This window comes from Pungitius pungitius, chromosome 16 (genome assembly GCF_949316345.1).
Source record: "Pungitius pungitius chromosome 16, fPunPun2.1, whole genome shotgun sequence".
NCBI classification, from domain to species: Eukaryota; Metazoa; Chordata; class Actinopteri; order Perciformes; family Gasterosteidae; genus Pungitius; species Pungitius pungitius.
The window spans coordinates 16,698,867-16,722,269 of NC_084915.1; the positions used below are offsets into that span (position 1 = coordinate 16,698,867).

General features: G+C 45.5%; 2 protein-coding genes across 3 annotated transcripts; one reads left to right on the forward strand and one right to left on the reverse strand.

Moving 5' to 3' along the window:
* The first annotated feature begins 375 nt into the window (after positions 1-375).
* Positions 376-4,726, forward strand: LOC119219932 (cytochrome P450 2K4-like). Its single transcript, XM_062558050.1, has 9 exons — positions 376-497; positions 1,224-1,386; positions 1,602-1,757; positions 1,843-2,003; positions 2,185-2,364; positions 2,471-2,612; positions 3,108-3,292; positions 3,535-3,676; positions 3,754-4,726. Exons 3-9 carry the CDS (start codon positions 1,643-1,645, stop codon positions 3,954-3,956), a joined length of 1,128 nt encoding a protein of 375 aa, XP_062414034.1. The 5' UTR covers positions 376-497; positions 1,224-1,386; positions 1,602-1,642; the 3' UTR covers positions 3,957-4,726.
* A 3,092-nt stretch (positions 4,727-7,818) lies between these two features.
* On the reverse strand, positions 7,819-13,814 carry LOC119215673 (histone deacetylase complex subunit SAP30L). 2 transcript variants are annotated; one of them, XM_037468014.2, is made up of 5 exons: positions 13,011-13,814; positions 11,792-11,809; positions 10,425-10,547; positions 10,219-10,317; positions 7,819-9,702 (listed from the first exon to the last, which is right to left on the reverse strand). In XM_037468014.2, exons 1-5 carry the CDS (start codon positions 13,194-13,196, stop codon positions 9,574-9,576), a joined length of 555 nt encoding a protein of 184 aa, XP_037323911.1. In that variant the 5' UTR covers positions 13,197-13,814; the 3' UTR covers positions 7,819-9,573. The 2 variants fall into 2 exon arrangements, with proteins under 2 accessions (XP_037323911.1, XP_037323912.1); XM_037468015.2 differs by lacking the exon at positions 11,792-11,809 and having other exon boundaries at positions 7,820-9,702; positions 13,011-13,809.
* Positions 13,815-23,403: the final 9,589 nt, after the last annotated feature.

Here is a 23,403-nt window from a genome sequence, read left to right on the forward strand (position 1 = left end):
TTAACGTTAAAAAACATTCAGATACATAATTTCAATGCATAAATATTCAGTGCTAGAAATTCAATCACGTTTTTCTTTCAAAACCCAATGACACAGATGGAGGAACAGATGTACTTCCATATATATGCCTCCGGGCAAAACCCAGGTGCTGGTCTTTGACCTTGGATGTAGACCATGATCAGATGACCCAGAACACCATGTTTCCCTTATGTAAGAGCACTCACTCTACCATCCTAAGGTAGAAGATTATTGCAGTTTTACCAACAGTCCCCTGGAGTGTATTGCAATGAATTTAACAGTTGATCATTAACTACTAGCAAACTCAGGGGGTGTATATATGCCAATGTGTCAAGTCAAAACAGAGCAAAGCTTCACCTCAACTCTCACACTTATAGAACGAAAAAGGATTCTCTTTGTGTGGCTGTGATGGAAAACCTTTTTTTGCAGCCTACCAGTACAACTACTCTACTGATAACTGCTGGGATCCTACTTGTCTGGTATGTATTTTATCCCAACTTTGATCGGAAGAGAAAGGACCTTCCAGGACCAAGACCACTGCCCCTGTTTGGCAATTTATTTCAGATAAATCCTAAGTCATTTCACAGTACACTTTATGAGGTAAGAAACCGATGCAAAATTGGCTACATACTGTATATACACTGCTGTTGAAAGTGTGGAATCCCCCATGGATTTGATGATTTTATCCCAGTCTCAACTTATTAAATAGACGGCAGCATTGGGACTGAAAAGTTAAATCAGTACACCTTTGCCTAAAAGCATGAAAGACCACTCAATATATAGAGTGGTCCTCTCAGCTATCTATCTCTTTTGGAAGGCATTTAGAAATGTTTGTATATGTATTGTTTTAGGAATGGGATATTTAATTTATATTTGATTAGAGTTGATGATTGTAATGTTGGATAAAACATGTTTTGTCAATTTACTGCAGCTTGATATTATTATTACCTTTATACAGGCAAAGGTTAAAAGTAAAAAATGGTCGACAGCAGGTTTGTGTTTTGCAGCAAATGAAAGAATCACACTGTATGTAATATTAGATCTTATTCCAGATGTATGACAGTTTTTTTAAGGCAGTACTGGAATAAGTACACTTGAAACTGATGTAATGTGTTTCTACCTGTGGTGCAATTGAGAGTAATGTCGTAGTGATTTAAATATGGCTTTTTAAAATTGTTATAATTACTGCTTCTTGTGTTTCATAGCTTTCCAAGAAATATGGATCGGTGTTCACAGTTTACCTTGGACCTCAGAATGTGGTGATTCTGGCTGGATACAAGACCGTGAAGGATGCACTGGTCAACCATGCTGTGGAGTTTGGAGACAGATATATCAGTCCGGGTATCCATGACTTAAGTGGTGAACAAAGTAAATATAACCTTGCTGATTGAAGTAATACTCACTCATACTATAAGATGGTTTAGGGGACACCCACATTTGATTCAATCATAATGTTAACATCTCACAGCTGAAAGTATGCAGCTTTGATGGAATATAATAGACCCTCTGTACTTCTGAATATTGAAACATGAATTTGTTATAGTTTAAATAATGTCTCACGATTATTACCATTTTTTTTTTAGGAAATGGAATCATTTTTGCCAATGGAGATTCATGGAAAGAAATGAGGCGTTTTGCTCTGATCAACCTGAGAGAATTTGGGATGGGCAAAAAAGCAGGAGAGAATAAAATCATTGAGGAGGTTCAGTATCTGATCGATGTGGTTGAAAGACATGAAGGTAACTGGTCTCCTTTAAAGCATTATGTCTTCTCAAGAATTTCATATTGGTATTTTTTTTGTCATCATTCTTTTTTTCTTCATAGGTCAACCCTTCAGTACTGCCAAGTCAATAAATAATGCAGTCTCCAACATCATCTCTTCAATTGTCTTTGGCAGCAGATTTGAATACAGTGATGAAGAGTTCACTCTCATGATAACCCGAGCAAATGACAACATTCGGCTTTTAGGTTCTTCTTCAGTACAGGTACCACTTTGTTTCTTTTCATTAAATTAACTCTAAGATGTACTCTTTGTGGGATATAATGAGAATTACAGACTAGGGGGGCATACTGACCTTTTTTTTAACTGTACCTTCATGATAAATAGATAGATAAATATAACAAAATAAAATTTTGAATGTTTTATTCTCTTTTAAAATCCATCAGTTGTACAATATGTTCCCGTGGATATTTCAATGGGCGAGGAACAGGAGGCATCTCAAGAGGAACGTTGCTGAAAACCGAAAACAAATGAAACGCCTGATCGGACGTCTACAAGGAACCTTGAACGTTGAGATGTGCAGAGGATTTGTGGACACGTTCCTAGCACACAAACAGAAGCTAGAGGTATTCAAATCAAGCGTGATATCTTGATACAAGTTTTTTTCTTGGCACATATACAACACATCCCCAATATATTCCTACAAAAAAATGTAATCTCTTCCCTGTTAAGGATTTGAAGATTACGGATGCACACTATGACATTGAGAACCTGGTGTCGACTACTGCCAACCTCTTTGTGGCTGGTACTGATACAACAGGAACAACACTGAGATGGATTCTGTTGCTCATGGCCAAATATCCCCAAATTCAAGGTAAGTAATATGCTTAGACCTGAGATGCAGTTCCCAACTGTAAAGTTGAAATATTTCAACTTAAACTACAGTGTATATAGTGTAGTTTTTTACGATGGCAGCCCTGCTTTTTACTCTCAAACAGTAACTTGAAACTTTCACTGCAGAATAAATGACAGATTGAATTCGTTCTGCCCATGATGTAATCCTCATTTGAATGCTGTTACACCTCGGAAAAGAATGTTTGGCCAAATTGGAATAACGCCTTAATTTCTTTACCAAAGTGAATTTTTCTACTGATCTGAGAGTTACACAATAGCATTGATGTGGTAATTATCAACCATGGGACAAACATTTTGATGGAGCAATAGCAACGTGTTGCAAAGGACTTGGTTCTCTGACGTTTGGTCAAAGATGATCACGTTAAGCTTTCTACAAAATTGGTGATCAAAGAATTCTTAACTGCTTCTTTGTTTTTAGTCACTGTGTCTTTTCTTTTTATTTCATCATTTCCAGACCAGGTCCAGGCGGAGCTGAGCAGGGTGGTTGGAGACCGTCAGGTGAGGGCAGAGGACAGGAAGAACCTGCCCTTTGCTGACGCTGTCATCCATGAGACCCAGAGATTTGCTAATATACTTCCCATCTCTATGCCTCACCAAACCAGCACAGATGTGACTTTTCAGGGCCATTTTATAAGAAAGGTAATCAGTCTTCTTCTTCTTTTTGTTGTTTTACGGCGGTTGGCATCCATCTTATTGGTGCATTACCGCCACCTTCTGGTCCTGAATGTGGATCAGACAATACCATAACCCTCTTTACCCCAAAACAAAACCAAAGGTCAACCATTGTAATGCTGAATTATGCATCTTGAAAGCTGTTAATAAAAACTAGTTTATAATGCATTTTAAAACATTGTAATCATGATCAATGTGTTTTTCTCAAGGGGACCCCCGTGTTTCCTCTTTTGACATCGGTTTTGTGGGATGAGAGTGAGTGGGAGAGCCCACACACCTTTAATCCTGCCCATTTCTTGGACAAGGACGGGAAATTTGTCAAGAGAGACGCCTTCATGGCCTTCTCTGCAGGTAAGTGAACCAAGCCAACACGTCTTTCCAACACCAAAATACACCTTTCAGATTGTCTAAAGCGTGTTCCCTCACAGGACGCAGGGCGTGTCCCGGAGAAGGTCTGGCCCAGATGGAGCTCTTTCTCTTCTTCACTTCCCTCGTACAGCGCTTCAGTTTCACTCCTCCACCTGGAGTGAAAGAGGATGATCTGGATCTGACTCCAGCACTGAGCTTCACCAGCACGCCTTCACCTCATGAGTTGTGTGCCATCAGTCGTGGGGGAATTCAAAATTATTAGATTATTTAATAAGTAAATGGGATAACAATTATTTGAAAGCTGTTAGAAAAGCTATTTTCTACTTTGATTCATTAGGCAAAACATCAATGTGTTTAAAAGAAGTCACCACAGGGTTAAGAAAGATATTGATTCATGTTTTTTGGTATTATTGACATACGTCAATGTATGTAATCAGCAATAATGTACAGTTGCTGTTCACAGTGACCGAGGGTTGCCTCAAACACATTATTGAAGATAAAGTACAGACACTTGTACTTTAGTGCTTTATTATTGACTATGAATATTAAGATTCAACACCCTCTCCTCTGTGAAAATTGTTTCTGGTTCATTGATAATTGTATCACTAGTCATTTCACAAAATTGGAACACAGGCTATACAATTGAGACATCACAATATATTGCACAAAGTAAATACAGAAAGTCTAATGTTGTAAAGTGTGTGGGATTAGATAAAAATAAAAATGGCCTTTGTGATAGTGTACATGATAATGATACACTAAACTGGCAGCGAGGGTCTATGTATTTCAGAGCTTGTTGAGGCACACAATACAGGCTTCATTCACACAGTGTGGCTTTACACAGCAGGGGTCCTCGGCCGTCAGTAAACACAAACAATAACTCGTCCCAGGTGAGATTCAATGTCTGCTGGGGTTTGGTGTGATTAAACTCCAGCAGGCTGCCAGGTTGGCCCAACTCCCATTGATCCAACACACCTGTCCTACTCCACCCTTGTGAATTTGTGTCAGTAAATACCGCTTTACCACTTCAAATTGTCTGTCCTTTTTCATGATTTTTTGTATTGTGTTGATGGATGAGACGTCTCCTGGTAGACAGCACTTTTGAGAGTTATTTTTCTTTAGAGTTCAAATAGAGTGAACAGCATGCAGTCAGAAATGAACTTGATGTTCTCCTTTCTCGAAAGGAGCAAAGACAACGAGGCCCCGTCCCAGGCTTTTGGAAAGTGCTGATGTTCTTGACGTTGCGAGAAAGGGTTCATTTGTCAGCTCTCTCAACTGTCAGGCTGAAACTACCGCAAGTCAAACATATGATACGTTTGTTTGATAACGAGTTCTGCTTCTGCAGCGTCTACATGCGCACAATACCCAGAGTTAAGCAGTGCAACATCTGAAAAGAACAACAGAAGACTCAGGAATCTGCATGCCTTTTTTATCTTCACTTTCCCTTTACACCATACAATTTATATCAGAGAGGTTTGTTTGTTATGTAAAATACTCCACAACTGCACAGGAGTCACAAACAAAAAGAAAAACACAGAGTGAACTAACAGATGCCGGTTAATATAACTAAATTTTTGGTTTACACAGTGTCATGTACTTGTAGAGAGGGAGTACACATTTCATCTTTTTTTTGTCATGTTTTGTCATATTAGAGTGACGCGTTACTAAGTAACATACTATCTTAGCTGGACTTAAACGGGAAGACATTGTATCACTTATCGGCGTTTTATGACTAAACCAATTACAACTAACAATACTAATACTCTCAATGGCCGTATAGTATTGTCAAAATAGGAAATGAAAACGAGAACAGTCAAGCCACAATTACCGCAAAGTCGACGCAGCTGTCGTGATGTTGTGGCAACTCAACTTGTATGGCGCGCCGTTTGTAAAATGTTTACAATGTTTACATTTACATTAATATTTATATTTAACATTTACATTTAACATTTATATATAACATTTAACATTTATATTTATATTAGGGCCGGGACTCGATTAAAAATATTAATCTAATTAATTAGAGGCTTTGTAATTAATTAATCGAAATTAATCACATTTTAATTGCATAAATATTTGACCTGAGAACAGTGAGAAGTAATTTTTTTCACATGGATTTTTATTTTTGTTCAACCAATTCCAGCAGACAAGTGTAGAAATAGCATATTTAGAAATATAGTACTTTCAGAAATTCAGGTAGCCTATAGGTAAGTAGACCTTGTGTAAACTATGTTTTTTTAAGTAGACCAATACTTTCAAGTACATTTAGAACATTGGTTATTTTTTCAGACGTGGACTTAGTTACCCTGGTCCTTAAACTAGTCATCTGGTGCAGTGTGGGTTGGGTGTGGGTCCTTGTACTCGGGTCGGGCTAACGTCCACGCTAGCTGCTAATTGTTTTGCGTTGAGGTGATACTTGAGGCTCGATGTGAATTCCTTGTTGCACAGCTTGCACACAACCACGCTCTTATCGACGCTGTGTTTATTATAATAAGATTTCCCATTCACGGGGCCAACCGACACGGTCTCGTCAGCTTCTTCGTTCATGTTCACTGTGGTTTGTTGTTGTCTGAAGTCATGACCGCTAGTTGGTGCTCCAGTATAATCGGTCCTCCAAAACTCATCCAGTGAGAAACGTTCCGCGGTGCAAAAAATAAGTGTAAAAATGCGTAAAAAATGTTTAATGTGTTATTTTTTGTGTAATTAATTAATCTTAATTCACATTGTAATTAATTAATCGTAATTAACGCGCTAAAGTCCCGGCCATAGTATTTACATGATTTTGTCTCTAAATGTATGAAAAAGTGACATGTGAATATTGTCCTGCTTTTTTTATTCATATAACGCTAAATGTACGAAAACTGCGCAGGATTTTAGAATATGCAACATTTTACAAACGGCGCCCCATAAACTTGCGGATAACAGTCATACTAAGTGTATTATACTGTTACGACCCAGAGTGCCATGTTAAAGTTGCAGTTCACCTCTCTGCCTGAGGGGGTTGCTGTTATGTTTTGCCTTGCTCTGTGCCTTTGTGTTCCCTGTACTCGATTGGTCGTTGGTGTATGACAGGGATCTTGTGGGCGCCAGCCCGCGCTCTTTTGCCCGTCTCTCCAGCTTCCAACTGGGCGAAGGTGCACCTCGTGGATGTTTGGATGGTGGGGTTAGCAAGGAGGTCAGTAGGGGTGAGAAGCCATTTTTGTTTGTTCATGTTTTCTCCTGTTTTTGGCTAGGGAGACGGGTAAGACACTTGTACTTTGGTTTGTTTCTTTGTGTGTTGTAGGGAAGGTAGGGGACCTGCACAAATTGTTTTGTTTGTTGTTTTGGGACACGCTCACCCTGAAGAGAGTTCATGACCTCATCCTTGTAATAAATAACCATTGTGAACGAGAACGCTGCAGCATTGGTCTTAATTTGGGAGGTGGGGAGACTCGTGTATGCGGCCCTCCGGCTCCCGGCTAGGCCGGGCGAAACATATACTTTGATATACTGTTGAAATACAAAAAGGAAACTGAAACTGCACTTCTCCCAAACAATCGCAGCACCCTCACCCTCCGTAGCACCGTTACCTTTAGCAGCCGTGGCACCTCTCAATTAAACTCCATGTGCCTCGACCAGCCGAGGTCGTGGCAATGCGCCTTTAACTCGAGACCCCGGTCCATGTAGCTCCCTCGACCGAGGGACCAGTACCTGAACTCGGGTTGCCACGACTCGCCGCGGCGCCGTAACCTGCAACAGGAAGTGCCTCAGCGAGTTGCCACTTCCACGATTTGCGCTAGACAAAATATTTTGAATAACAGCACGGACTGTATTTCTGAATGTTGTCCCCTTAAAAGTAAAAAAGTGTTATGGATGAAGAAATATTTGAGGGTTTTTTCTCTTGAATAATTTTTCTCAAAAAATTAGAAAAGTCTTTGATTTTAAAAGTAGAAATTTATATTTTTACTCTCCCTCTTGGCGAAGGAGCCACAGCGACACCTAGTGGCCGATGGCTGTTCGTGAAACTTCATCCAACCTGGCTGCACAATTCTTGTTTTTATTTATCCTTAAGATGTTTTTCATATTTAAAATCTAAAAACGGATGCAAACCACCGGTGCTGTGTTTGAACTGTGAACGGACGACAACGTTGCTTCTTTCTGTACAATACATTTATTATCATCATCATCAGGAGCAATAAGCAGCCATATTTAAATAGTTTTTTTTCTTCTAATACAATTACGTTAATGTGGCGTGGCCTATATGTTAAGATGGGTGTTATCTACATGGCACTAAAAAAAAAACAAAAAAAAAAAAACAACAACCTACAAGCAAAACTGAAAATACATCAGACACTTAAAAAATCAAAAATAACAAAGAAGAAGAAGTTCCCTGCTGAAAGTAGAGATTCCAATGGTGAGCAAACTTAAATAAGATGTGACAGGATGCAGAAAGAAAGAAACTGGGTAGTCACCACAATGAAGGAAAAAAACAAAACAATTTTGTTCATTGCCTGAATGTTCCAGCAGTGCTTAAAGAAGTGAAATAAACATGTAGGCGTTAATAAACAGCCGCGTTGGTATCATCATCATCATCATCACAAATGCTTTACGCTATCTAAAAGGCCAAAGTGCTACTTTCCCCATCAGGGCTGTAAATCCTGGAAACATAACACCCAATCCGACAAATAATGATCTCCTCCTCCCCCCCCCCACCCCCCGTTCAGTTCCGAGTCATTTCACTCACTAATTCCATCGTTTGCTTGGACACATTCGTTAAGACAACAATCGCCAAAGTGCAGAGTCAGAGCGCTTCAAGGGTAACGTACAGATACGGCAGCAGGGGAGATGGTGGTGAGCGCATTATTTCAACCCCCTTTTTTTTTCAACCACCAAGCCATCTTCCTCGTGATGAAACTGGTATTTCTGCAGGCAGATAAAGACGAAAAAGGAATCCATAATCGTCGAAATTTAAATGAGTCAAAAGATTAAAAAAAAAACAACCCAGGTATGTGAAGAATTAAGTCGAGACTCCAGACGTTGTCCATTATAAACACAGCTCTTACATGTTAAAATGATGCTAATAATCTCACACCCTGATCGGACACAGACGCTCTCCTTCAGGAAATATCAATTCAAAATCATTTGTTTCAAACTCTAAAGCAAAGAAGGGGGGGGGTGTAAATGAACTGAAAGTGTGTGTCATTCACCACCATCGCTCCTCTGACGTTGGGAGGGTTAAATATCAGTTTTGTTTCTTTGAACATAAGTGAGAAAGAGGGGGGGGGGGTTCCATGAGAGTTCAGGGCCATTTGAAGCGACTCGGAGCCCCGGCACGCAGAACGCAACTCTGGCGAAAGGCCACGCAACAAAAAGAATAAAAAGACAATCCCACTTTCATCATTCAACACTTGTTTGGCACAAGCAGAAAACTAAATAACGACTCCTCCCCATCACCCGACATCTTCTCGCTCTTAAGGCAGCTTTATCGTACATTGCATTCAACCAACTCACGAAAGATCCGACGCTGTTTCGCTTTCTACATATCGACAGTTTACACCTCAGCATCACCACGTACAACCCCCCCCCCGGTCCTCCACAGGCTTTCCATGGGGGAGAGGTAGAGGAACGGGCTGCTGTAACAGCATGCGCAGACAGTGTTTATGCGAGGAGGGAATAGTGAGAGAGAATCAATCAATCGATCGACCCCCCCATCTTGAAATTCTCTTCCTCTCAGGACAATAAGAGCTCGAGCTGCGGTCCGACGGCTGCTGTTCGGGTTGTTGTTGCTGCTGTTAGTGGTGTCCAGTTTCTTCTCTGTTTTTGGGGGGAGGGAGGGTGGGGTGGAGTGGGGTGGGGGGGGTGTTATTGTGGGTTTTTCATTGTTGCTGCTGAGGAGGAGTTCAGTCCAGTGGTTTGCCGCCGTCTCCTTTCTGGTCCAAGCGGCTCTTGCTGCTCTTCACCATGTAAATAAAGTAGGTCAGCGTCTCCTTCTCGTTCACCGGGATGTTCCTGAAGTGACGACTCACGGTCTGCGGGGGAGGGACGGGGGGGGGGGGTTAGAACGTTCACCCACGAGGCATTGCTAGTCGTTGGTGGTTAAGCGCTTCCTAACCAAAATGTATCCCTTGTTTTAAAAATAATCGACGCCATATTCATACCGCAGGTAACATCTCGTACAAAACCACAGCTTACTGTTAATCCTCTGATGTTTTAGCTTAGTTTAAGTTTTATTTAAGAGATGCTTCTAAAAAAAACCCTAATGAAAACTTTCCAGAGGGAGACACATAATGCAGACTTGCTATCGGTTGTTGAACTGTGCTGCGGACCATTGCTTTGTTAGTTCAATGAAACAATCAGCCTGCAGTCGCCTTCCATTCATTGCAGGCTGGTCGATTATTCCAAATTCCCTCTGACTTCATTCAAGTGTCTCGCCCAAAACCTACATTTTCTTAGGTTGAGCATTAAGCTTTGCACATGGTGACTCGTGTGTTCACGCTTCGAACGGGGCACACGGGGGAGGGGGGGGGGTCGCGGTGCCGGTTTACCTCTGCCAGCTGGGCCTTGTTGAGTCCGGGCCTGGTCTGCAGCTTGTAGTGTCGCTTGTAGCGTCTCAACGTGTTCACCTGCAGCTGGAAGAGGTCGACCTGAGAGAAACCAGACAGCAGAGCGGTGACTCGGTGGTCGCGGCAACCTGTTGAGCTTTTCAAAAAAGGGGGAGACGAATCTTTACACAACACATAGTCCCCGTTACCTCAGGCACCTCCACGTCATGATCCGGGGAATCGCCGCCGTCGTCGCTGGTCTTTCTCTTCCTCTTGTTGCGGACGCTCTGGATGAAGTTCTTGTGGAAGTCGCAGATGTAGAGGTGTCTCACCTACAACGACATCAACGAGTAGTAAAAAGGGGCGGTCTGCCACGTGCGGAGCCCCTTCGTACCGCAGCATCGGGGCGAGCGGGCGGCACGCCACTAGCCTCGATAAACACACCCGTGTTCCACGATAGCCCAACAATACCTCCCACTGTGACACCCAAGACGTTACAACAGTATTCATCTTTTCCTTATCTCGTGGCGTCTCGTCACAGGCGGCACCTTCCATGCCGATATGATCTGGGACTAAACCTCAAAGCAGGAAGCGTCTAATCCACAATGTTTGTTGACGCTACGGACGCTTTTTGATTGGATGCCCAGCTCTACCTGCAGCTCGGTTGTAATGTCGATAACGGAATGAAAGCAGCCTTTTTTGATGTTCATTGCGCCGCCTCAGCGGGAAAAGGCCCAGTCCGTCCTGGACCCCTGGTAAATGTGCGTCAACTCGTCCCAGCCACAACGCGCTATTTGCAAAGGCATCCGGACACACGAAAGCTGGATCTTTTATTTTTAGTGGCTCCATTGTGGCGCTGTTCTCGTCGCATTTTCCTGTTGGTCAAGATCATTGTTAAGTTTGAACAAAGAGATCAACTCACACCGCAGCGGCGAACGTGATCTACGGGATAAAACCTGACGGGAGCATGCGTGGAGCCTCTGATTGATGGGCGCGGACAGTCTGACACGCAGGGGAACTGGCGACGCAAACCGTGAGGTGGCCTGATTTTAGAGATTACATGCGAGAGGCATCAATACAAAAGTAACGTGGCCTCCCACACGTTCAATTTCACTTGATAGCACACGTTCATTTGTACTTACTTATTCTTTTTGTCACAAACAAGTCAAACAAGCAACATTATTTGTGCCAGTGAACACATTTCAGATTGGAAAAGATACAAACCAAAACAAATTTCGCTTAATATTTCATCGGCGACGTCTGCAACCGGATCGCAGGGGGGGAGGGGGGGGGGACAACGGACACTGTGGAGCAGCTGATGAGGATGTGAAATAATCTCAAATAGTGTTAAAAGGCATAACAGGAATGATCGTCTAAAACTCAATTTTAATAACGTTTGTGAGTAAAATGGCTGCAGTGAACATGACTTTATCAATTTACGGTTTTCATCCATAGTGACAGATGCAGCATATATACTCAGACAAACTGTAAAGGGCTATCCGGTGCGAGTATCAGAGCTCATTGGAGCAGAGGAGTCACCGTGGTGACAGTCACACACCTTCTCCAGTCATCTCACCTGGCAAATCGTCTCCACCTGCACATAAGGATTGTGTAAATTAGCAAAGTGTTCCAAAAGGAAGCCAGTGGCCGCTCTCGCACAATCACTCCATATCATCACTAGCAGTCCAAGTTAAAACACCAGTCGATGAACCGTGTTCACCTAACTCCCCATTTGCACCTGTGACGCTGGAACGTCAACGGAAACACGAGGAGGGGACGCGTGCTTTTACATTTAAAAATAAACCACTTAATCATCAGCTTTTATTCCATGCATCGATATCCACGATGAGCTTTGCACGTGGCCTTGCAGGGGCTCAGCCTGCTGTGTGTGTGCAACATTATCTGAAGGGGGGGGGCTTCAAAAAGGAAACTTAAATCGAAATCTGTGTTCATCTGCGTTGGCCTACGTGCGTGTGCTTCTTTGGACGTGCGCGGACATTCATAGGGGCGCCTACGCACTGCAATGAACGGGAGGCCCCGGAGGATGATGATGATGATGATCCAGCGTTGTGGTTACGAGTCTTTTGCTCCACGCGTTTCCCTCCCCAAACATTTGGTTGCACGTTTTTCACTTGCAGATGCACAAGAACGCAGTGAAACAATGTTTAAAAAAAAAATAATAATCGAAAACTACACACACGCCGCCCCGCTGGATTTGCCGGAAGAAGTCGAGGAGGTGGCTTTAACGGGAACTTTCAGCTAAAGTGTCGCGGTATCTCAACCGGCATTGGACTGCCGGACGTTTCTCCCCCTTTAACAAAAAAAAAAAAAAAAAAAAACGAGGCCAGGTTTACTTTCCGAACAACAGAGCTGGCTTTCCCTGACAGCCATTTTATGAAGGCAGGAGGAGAGGCGTGTTCTGAGGAAACTGTTATAATGAGCAGCAAGTTGATGTGGGAAGGACCTCGCCGTCCTGCACGTAGTCCCGGCTAGCTAGCAATGCTAACGCTAGCCCGACACCCGGACGGAGTCAAACAGCGACTCAGTGAGAGTCACGGAAACCGAACCACATCACCGTTTTCTAGCGAACGAACACATACCATTGTTCAGTTTTGTTTCATTGTTATTTTTTTCGTCAACTTGCCGGTTAATTAGCATTAGCTGACAGCTGACAGCTTAGCTAACTTTGAGCTACCGTCTGGTACCTACTCACACACGCGCACACACACACACACACACACAGACCAGTTCACGTTAAGTTGGAGAGAATGACGCGGTCACACAAGTCCACTCACGCTTTTGTCGATGTCGAGCTTGAGCTTCTTCTGCGAGATGCTCTTCTGGATCCTCTTGCTGAAGGAGGCGTTTCCAGCTGACCGGCCGCAGCGCTCACCGTCCTCGATCAGGCAGCAGCTCTGGCCGTAAAACGGCAGCGGCTGCGGTCCATCGTGGCTGTCCTCTTCGGTGCTAAATCCATTCATTCTGTACTATTGTTGTACTCTCGGTGCGGGAGCCCGATGGAAGCAAAAAAATAAATAAAGGACAACTAAAAAAAAAAAAAAAAAACTAAACAGCTTTAGTTTGGCTACCAAATACGTAGTTGACGGGTTGCCCTTTTGTGAAAGACTATCCGGTAGCGTTAGCTAGCTGGCTGTGCTAAGTGGCTAGTTTTCGAGCTAACAGTGCCCTTGCTAATTTGGACACCGGCGACTTGTTTTTAAAGATGATGCCCTCTGGTTAGATACATGCTAGATCCCGGATCCCCAGGCGGATCCACACAACGATGTTTAACATCGGCTAGCTCAAGTGCTAGCAAGACCGCAAGGTGGCTGAGCCGCTGTTAACGGACAAATTCCTATGGTGAGACCGTCACCGCTGTTTCCCCCCGTAAAACAACCCGCTACCACCCCGTGAAATTCACGTACCAGAACGATCGCATGCAGTTTCGAACTCGAACAAGACAACCGGCTACGTCAAACGAAAACAAACTTGGGTAGAAACCACAGATTTATCAGACTGCGGCTCAACAATCGCGGCACTCGTTCGGAACGGCTCGTACAATGGACAGGCTCCGTCTCCGTGGCGGAAGTTCCCGTACATGCCGGCGATTGGTCGGTTTTGCGTGGAGGCGGGCTTTGCGTGCGATGTCGGACGTTCCATTGGCTAAACGGGTCCTCCATCTGTTAGCGGTTCTTCCTGTAACAGTCGGCGTCTTGTTTTCTACTTACGAACAAGAGTTAAAAAAAGGTGGCGTCGCCGTCAGCTGAAGGGGCTTTTAAACAGAGGGCAGACCCGCGCTAGCCGGTCACAGTTTAATCCGAACATCCCAAATGAACGAACTGTAAAAACTGCTTGAATGTCGTCTGCGTCATACGCCGCTCAAAACGTGCACGTATTAACGCGAAATACATATTCACAAAGTTAAAAAAAACTGCGCAGATAGGTGAACTCTTCGCTGCGACCGGAGATACGTCATACACATCGATGGGATGGGAATTTGTTTGAAATGTTTTATTGATCATAAGAACTCAACAGGCACGCAATTCTTACTTCAGCCGCACGGGGGAGACAAATGACCACACATGATATTTACACCCGAATGTGTCCAGATAAGTATTGCAGTTGTGATTTAAATCAACATTCCTGATGATTTTGAATCAAAATACCATCATCTTTCAGACTTCATGTCTAAGTCTCCAGGTTCAAAGATAACCAGGACAAAATTGCATTAACTTAATTTGAATTTTTTTACAAACTCTCTTGAATCTACAGCTTTGCATGATATTCTATAAAATCCTCATATCTGTTTGTTGCATTGCTGTTCTGTGAGAATCCTGCATCTCTAAAAACGCCCCCGTTTTCAGCTACGATGACGATGCATTTTCCTGCTGCTCTAAGAAGAATTTGAAATAGTTTAAGAAGGCATATTCTCCAGTAGATGCAAAGCTTTTTACTGGATGGAAAAGGGGAATCAAAATCTGCCTCCAACCTGCCTAACACAAATCCCTGCAGTGGGTTATGGTTCTGAAAGCAGGAAGCCTGAAAACCCGAAGAGTGGAGGCCGTTACTGCAGAGTGGACCGGCCACATTATGAGCTCATTTGGGGAAGCAGCCAGTCAGCAAAATTTAAGCGCGCGAGAGAAGGCTTTAAAGGCCCACTTAGACGTGAAGCCGTCCGTATTACGCCGGGTTTACTAATGATGCTCTTTGTTTGTTGCCATTCGTCTGATGTGATATTGTCTCTCGTGTGCAAACCCGCTCGCCTAATAGCTCGTCGAGGACGAGTAACGCCGGAGAGATGGAGAGAAAGGACACCATGAAAAAAAAGCAATACTAAAAAAAGGAGGAGGGACAATTGGATTACCTTTTTTTTTTGTTGGTAATGGTGCTTGGCTCAATAAAGACCCTTTAATGGGTCTCTTTGACAGGAGACTGTGGAAACGCGAGTCTCTCCTCACCCACGTGTGGCTCACCCAGTGGAGGGGAATACTGATTGGACGCTGACTCGCTCTAAAAGTGGCCGACGATGGAGCGCCGAAACATTAACGGCTTTTTCACTCTGCAATTTCAGGGGGGTTTATATCATCGGAGAAATGCCTCTGAGAGGCCATAACATGTAAAGTGGTCCCCCCCCCCTCAATGTAATTCAAAAGTTGCCTCTGCACCTCCCTCCCTCTTTGTCTCCCTCTCAGGAGCCGGCGTGATAAGTTGGGCGTTATGTGACGTCCCCCGAGACTCAAGGAAATGGGCCGCGCCGAGGAAGCAAACATTACTCCAGCCATGAATAAATCACTGCTGGCTAAAAGCTATCACGGCTCGTGTGTTGTCAGATGAAATGATTATGAGATTAACATTTAGTAAGAGTGTGTTTTAGCGCCATCAGTCACGGGGATGATTAAAGTCATGGAAGAAAAAAAAAAGAAACACAGAGGAGGTGACAAGAGAGTCGGATGAGAGGGCTCCAGGCCTCGGAAGGCTCCCACGGAGGAAACCATTAGGGCTCGAATGAGCTGCCTGCCCTTTATTGTAAAACCCGGCCCAGCGCTACCAACTCTCAGCACTAACCCCCCCCCCCCCACACCCCCCTTAAAACTTCCAATAATTTAATTTGGGCCCGAGGGAAATTATCGGGCTACGGTCCTGCGGCAGCAACAAATTCTCCTGCAGCGGGGGGGGGGACAGTTTCCATCTTTCACTGAAGATTGTCGCTGCCTTCGTTTTGCTCCATGAAAAAAATCATGCAGTTGTTTTTAAAGAAGACTTGAGAGTAGAGACTGTGACCATGAACTCGGTGCTCACAGCGTTTTACTGATGCTACGAATCCAGTGGGGATGGAGAGGCATTTATCTCACTGGACGTCTATACAATCTCATCAAGAGAGAACGCTTAAGTTTGAGGGGACTCTTCACTGTGTGGAAGCCTGGCCTCACAAACCCGAGTGTTGACCCCTGTGACCTCATGAGACCGTCAATCAAAAGGTCGCTCCCAGCGTCAACTCAGGTCTCGTCTTACCGCCGCAGTTTGAAGGTTTATTCTATTCTTCGCAAAAAAAGGGAGCACTGTGAAAATCCACCCAGTCACCCCCCCCCCCCCTTAGCTTTGCGTTGTCCTCAGCTGATTGTGTGCCAGCACTTTATAAAAAACCTCGGCCTCCGAAAAAAAAGCACCTGCTCCTCCAGCAGAGTAAATGTGACTGAAAGCCAATTATCCCGCCTGTCACGGGGCGGCGATGGAAAATTTTCCCCCCACTGTCTCATTTTCTGACACTCCGAGGAACGTGAAAGGACAAACAGGTCCGCTTTTTGCAGGGGGGGGGGGGGGGGGAAACTCTCTGCTGCATGCGCGAATCTGATAAACCATGGGCTTCTAAAAAAAAAAAAAAAAGGAGGACTGCAACACAACGTGACTCCGCTGCTCCTCTCCTGCACAAACGCAGGAACTTTTACGTCACTGACAAAGACATTGTGACAGGTGACTTGATGGCAGTCTCTAAGCAGTCAGATATTAGCAAGCAGAGCTTTCAATGGCCGATTAAACATAGCACAGCTGTCCCAAACGAGGTAAGCAACGCATCCTTTTCTCAAATGCTGCGGTCCTCCTGACGGTACATGAAGCACGCGACGAAAAAAAAAAAACCCCACGGGACGGATGAAAAGCCAAAGACCCAAAACTGCCGACATTACAGAAAGCGATTCTTGGCTCTCGGGGGTTTCAATCGTTGCCTCAGCGTTTCAGACCAACGATGAAGACATCCGCTCCGACAAAGACGGACAGAGACAAAGCGACTGGGAAACAATGAATGCACTCAGCGGCGAGGAGCGACATTAAGCTGTCACAATCCGTTTGGAAAACCACACATTTATGTTTCAAAAGATAGTGTGTCCCCCCCCCCCCCCCCACTATAGATACTGTAAAACCACATCTTATCCGTCCGCCACATCCCCCCCCCCCCCCCCCCCCCCGGGACATGGCGGACGGACGGAAGGTCAGGATCCAGTGGAACATTAATGGGATGATTCCGTTATTAAAGTCCTGAGATGGTGCGGCGGCTGGGGGGGGGGGGGGGGGGGGGGAGCGTGCTCACTGCACCGGTGTCATGTGACCTGGGAACACCTGCAGCAGCAGCTGCTCAAATGGTGACGAACGTACCTGATTCTCATTGACATGTAGGCTACAGGCGCTGCAGCACACGTTCATGAATTCCTAAAAGTTGCTCAGGAGCCCCTCCCCGTCGGATTCAAAAGCTCCTTTCCGGCGGAAAACACTGCTCCCCCACCCCCCATATTGATTGGAATATAAAGAAATAAATTAAACGGAGAGCGTCAATATTTGTCTGAAAGCCCGAGTCCACCACCCCCCCACCCCCACCAGTGAGTGCTGTGCATTAAAACGCCGCCGCTCTTAAATCAAACCGGCGGCGAGGAAACGTCCGAACGACGGACTGATTAAACCCAGATTGATTTCTGTGGTTCTGTGAGGTTTTTTTTCTTCCCACCGATGCATAAGGGAAGTGTGCAAAGTCAGGCCTGTGACTCACAGTCCCTCGCGGGGGTTGTTTTGAGTTCAAGAAGAGGGAAGTACATTCTCCACGTGACCCCCCCGGACGCCAATGGGACTCCGTCCGCCTCGCCATTAGCCATTCATTCACCGCCAAGGTCAAGTGCCGGCGCCTGAACGACCCTTGACCTCCGTTGGCACTCGTTCTGTTTAACGGGCTACAGGTTTCACGGCGGGTCACGTGGTACCTTTTGTGTGCAAAGGTCCTCGTCTGCAGGAAACATCCCGTTCCAAACACATTGCTTTACTTCTATTGGACAGGAAGGCTCTTTTTTTTCACCCCAGCTCTGTGCACATCACCTGACTGATGGAGATAAACCAGAGGGACAACATGTCTTCCCGGGAGATGATGTAGTGTTTGGGATTTATTTATTTCCCCACCATCGTGCTGCAAAGACCAACCACTCTGCGCCAGGTACTCGTTGCATTCTTCATGTACGTTTCATGATGTAATTATCAGGATTAAAATGAATAGAATGTAATCTGCATACTTTGATTCAATGCTTCATGTTGACCTTTGAGTCGATATGGCACTGTTAAATATAGATCCCTCTTCCTACAGGGAGGTCAAAGGTCAGGGACAGCAAACATGATCCGGACACGATTCAGCATCGTCACCCCTCCTCCTTTAGAGAGAGAGAGAGAGAGAGAGACTCAACCCTCCCTCGCTCGCCCCATCTGCAGCAGCCTGAGTTGTGACAATTCAATCTGTTCGCCGCTCTCACGCATGAATTATGGAGGAAACCCCCCCCCCCCCCCTCGACCTTCTGCGTGTTGTGGGGATTTTTCGTGGATCAAGCAGACCTGCGCTCCGTGACTCCGTCTGGTGCATCCTCGGTGTGGATTTGACAGCGGACCGAATAAATAAAATAAATAAAAAATGAAAACACCGAGGTTGTTTGCAACAAAGCGTCAAAGCGGAAGAAAATCGGACACGTTGGCTCAGTATCCCAGAGAGGAATCTACAACTGAAATACATTATTTTATTCATTTTGATCTTAGTCTTTATTCAGTGACACAAACACCGTTTCCTCCAGATACGAGATTAGAAAAAAACGAATCAATCAATCTTCGCCACCTTCACAGTTTTTGCCGTTCGGGCGTTTTGATGCAAAACACTCCATGATGACAGGTGACGTCAGACCAGTAAAAACATCTGAATTGCCACAACTTTCCAGCTGCAGTCGGAGCGCGGCGCCGTGAAGCCTGTGACATTGAAATATCTTGCTGTTACAACCGAAAGCAAAAAAAATTATTCATGGGCAGAAAAGTCGCCGCGACGTGAAGGCGTCCCGCGATTTAACCCCTTCAAAGCAGTCGGGGGAACCGACAGAATCCACTTTCTTAATCCGGGGCTTTTTAAGTTTGAGAGTTTTTTTTTCTTCCCGACATCACACATGACTCCCGGGGCACCGATGAGCCGTGAAAGTAAGTTTTGAATCCAAGTGTCACTCAAAAGTCCTTCTGAAATCCTCGGAAAAAAGGGGGAAGCGAGAGAGTCATTTGTCATCCGAAGTTCTCGGAGGTCCAGCAGATGTTGAACTTCCTGTTTTTATTCTTACATACGCTCCCCTTTCTCTTATTTTCTTTTGTATATTCCTTGTTATTGAATGTTTTTGTGACATGTCAAATTCCATGTAGGTGCAGACAAAGCGGATGCTCTCTCTCTCTCTCCCCTGCGTCTCGTTGGTATTCATTCATTCATTCAGGCGGAGAAAACCTCATTTCGCCTGGCTATCACTCATGTGAAGGAGAGGGAACGATGGCTCAGGGTTTTGTGACTGCGGGTAAATATTTAGAGACCCGGAATTGATTGAACCGTCTCCCTGCAGTGACTCTGCTGCTGAGGGCATCACGCGTGTGAAGGAAGATCTCCCTTTTTGTAATCACGCGTATCCACGCGAATTAAAGCGCTATGTTCTCGGAGGCTCTTGTACCAACTCTGCTTGAAACCACTTTTTCTAATCCTCCCTCAATTTAAAGCCATTTCCCGCCCACGTGTTCTGTTGCTGTGAAGAAATGTCTTGAGTTTTACCAATTTGGCTCAGAAATACACAAAAGAAGAACTTCTGAGACTCGTGCTTTTTCTATACTCAGTGAAGCTACTGGATAAACAGAAAGGTCTAAAGAAGCGTGTGTGTGTGTGTGTGTGTGTGTGTGTGTGTGTGTGTGTGTGTGTGTGTGTGTGTGTGTGTGTACACAGCTCTGCTATGTCTGCAGAAAAGGAAATTAGATTTACTTTCTGGAGGTTTAGTGAGAAAAGTGTGAAAGTCCGTCGGGATAAGAAGCTCAGTCAGTGATTCATAAAAGCAAAATATTGAACTTCATCACCGGAGAGGAAGTGAGCCTGGGATCAAATGGCCCGGGAGGAAAATAGAAGAACTTAAGACTTTATTGGAGATGGTCTCCCACCGGCTGCAGCTCCAACTGCACTCTCAGAAAAAAAAGTAACAAGGACAGATGTGGGTTCAAAAACGGGATATTGCACATATTACTCACGGAACGCAGGTGGCTAGGAACTGCTCGGCCACAAGTTTTCATCCTTCAGCAGTTAGATAAATAGTTATATATTTTTGTGAAATTGCCCTTAAATTAAATGTTATATATTGGTGTTGCACGTGACACGGACTTTTGAAGCGGCGATTAGCGGAGCAGAGGCGATGGAGCCCTCGACTCCAAAAGTGACGCGCAGGAATTGTAGTTATGGCCAAAATATGGCCTCCCCCCCCCCCCCCCCGAAGACAGCCGCCCTCCACTCTGTCGAAGGGTCAACCCGCTCGACCTCCGTCGGCCCTTCGCCGTCGCTGGTATTTCTGACCCCGTCGGATCCGGAGCCGAGCTCCAGAAGGCCCGGGGGGGGGGGATGACATCGGCTCCCGTGTTCTGATTGGCTCTGGAGGAGCGCCCGGGCTGGCACACGACCCGCCGTTCACTAAATGCCAACTTCTGTCTCTCGCTTGTTGTCGTTTCGTTGACCTTCCCCACGGCGTCACCGGGAAATCCGAATGGCACCGGGCCGTCTGTCACGTGAACAGCCAATGATGCATCTCGTCTCGTGCCGGCGAACCCGAAAAAGATCCGACTTTTTAAAAGTCAAAAGACAAAATTGACTCGTCGCCTCTCTCCTCTCCTGCTGCGGTTGGACCGTTTGAGGTTTCGGAGTCAAAGCAGAACCGTCCATGACCATTAGGACTAATGTGGCCATTTGAGCGAGCGCCCGAGTGGCGCCCGGGTTAATGCGGTGTCCACTTTCATTTCCTGCTTATTAGCCAGAGAGCAATTACGGGGCAGCTTATCTGGGAGTTAAATTCCCCCCCCCGCAGTTTGTTCTCCGCCGCTGTGTGCGGAACCGCTGACACAGACACACAAAGACACAGACTGTTGTTGGTTCTCCCCCCTCCCCCTCCCTTCGGTGTCATCAGAGCTTTATCCTCATTTCTGGCTTTGTGTTCTCTAATCTTGGGGGGGGGGGGGGGGGGGGGGGGTGACAAATATAAAAGTGCAACACATGTTTCACCCTTAGAGGGAATCATCATCAGTTACCCGTGTGAGTGGAATGACTTTATATAGATGGCAACGTTGGGCCCAACTGAGAAATGAAGCAGGCGACGTCCTCTCGTTAAATGTGCGTGTGTGTGGTCCTCCGGCGTCTCGGGTGGGACATTTGCTCCACTTTCAAAAAGTCCCAAAAGGGGACGGATGTGAAACGCAGCGCACACAGGACTCTTTTCACATTTCGGGCGGAGCGTCTCAACGTCACAACCACACTGTTATTGAGGAAGTCTTTGGTGCAATCAGTCGATGGGATTTCAAGTATTTCACTAATTGTCTTTTTCTGTCGAGCTCTTTCGTCATTGTGAAAGTGATTAAAACGAGACCTTTAAAAAATAACTAGGCTACTTTTGCTATTTTTAATGTATAAATGTATAAACGTGGCAAGGCTACGCAGTGTCATCCCGGTGAAATGTGTGAGCCACGAAGTTCACGTGGAGCTCTGTTAATGGCGCTCGGCGCGTTTTGGATTGATTGCAGGCAAATGACAAATGGCTTTACTGTTAATTGATGATTTGAAAGAACCCAACAAAAAAAAAAAAAAAACGTATTTCAAGTTAAGATGAAAACAAACGGTGACATCCGGTGTGAAGTGTTGTCCAACTATGAGATACACACTTCATCTTTACCTTCCTCCTGCAGCCGTGTGAATCAATGCTCTGACAACTGCTGTGTGGACCATAAATAAGCACAACTAATCCGCTGCAGTTAACCTTTTATTCAGCTTCTTTTCTCAACTGATGGACAATCCGCCGCCTCATGAACCTTAATAAATGAACCGCGTTCCTCTAAAATGAGCCGCTCTTTGTTTGGGATCCATGTGGTGGGATCCGCCCCGGGCCGCTTTGGAGGGCGAGTCCAAAGGCCACCAGCACCAGGCGAGTGACCTTCCTCGGGCACGGGGGGGGGGGGGGGCGGGGGACGGCGTCGTCCTTCGCGTAAGACATGGACGGGTGAAATCCAGTCGCCTCTGAGCTCGTGTGCTGCAGGAGGCTGCGGCTCGAAGTTCACGCTGCAGGTGGAGCTCCTGGGATCTGAGATGAGTGAGACCGGACGTCCAAACCAACGGCGACGACTCGGCCCCCCCCCCCCGAAAAGAAACGGCCCACAAGCAGACGAGGTCTTCTCCGTCGTATCTTCTGGTTTTTAAACAGAAGGAGAGTCTTCTGGTGGCAAAAAGAAGTTCTTTAAAGGTCCCAACAACCCGTGGCCACTGGGTCTCCATGCGGGCATACCGTGCTGGTGTCGGATCAGAAGCCCCTGGTGAGACATCTTGCCCTTTTCTTTTCACATGGCCTCCTCGCTCTTCCCACAGACCAACGGCCCCAGAGTCTCTCGCGCGGCCTTTGAAGCCTCTTCCTCTTCCTCTTCCTCTCCCGTCTCCTGCCACCCGCCAGCAGCCCGTTTAAATTTAAAAGGGCCCGGAGGAGCCTGAGCTCTCCGCTGCCCTGACCTGGATAATACGTGGCTCTTTTAATAAGGCGTAATGAAACTTACCACCTCGCCACTTAACACCGACGTCTCTCTCCCTCCGCCCCCCCCCCCCAACCCCCCCTCCCCTTCGTTCGTCTTGAATTCTTTTATCTATTTCAGTTTATTCGTGTCTCTTTCTATTAATCTCTGTCTGTCTCTGTGAGGAGTCTTAAGGGAATCTATAGATGGTAATTATCATCAGACCCACACACACACACACACACACACACACACACACACCCATATCATTATATTCCATCATCGGCTGCCCAAATAACATCCCCCTGCTTTCACTTTTACCAAACCTGTTGTTCTTCTCAAACTTAAACTTTCACTGGCATTAAATCACACATCGTGAAATGTATTGCGCAATGATGATGATTTCCACAGAGAATGCAGCATGCGTACACCTTCCTGTGATTTTGTGTTCCGTGCCAATCTTGTAACCCAAAAATGTCAACTCGCTGTGTAACATGGGCCCCTCAGGCACTCACATGCTTTTCAGGCCACATTACCCCCCCCACCCCCCCACCCTCCCCTCCCAGTGGGTATAACTACAGCCATTAAATAAAGTGTGTGTCAGGAAATTGGCCACATTAAATTGTC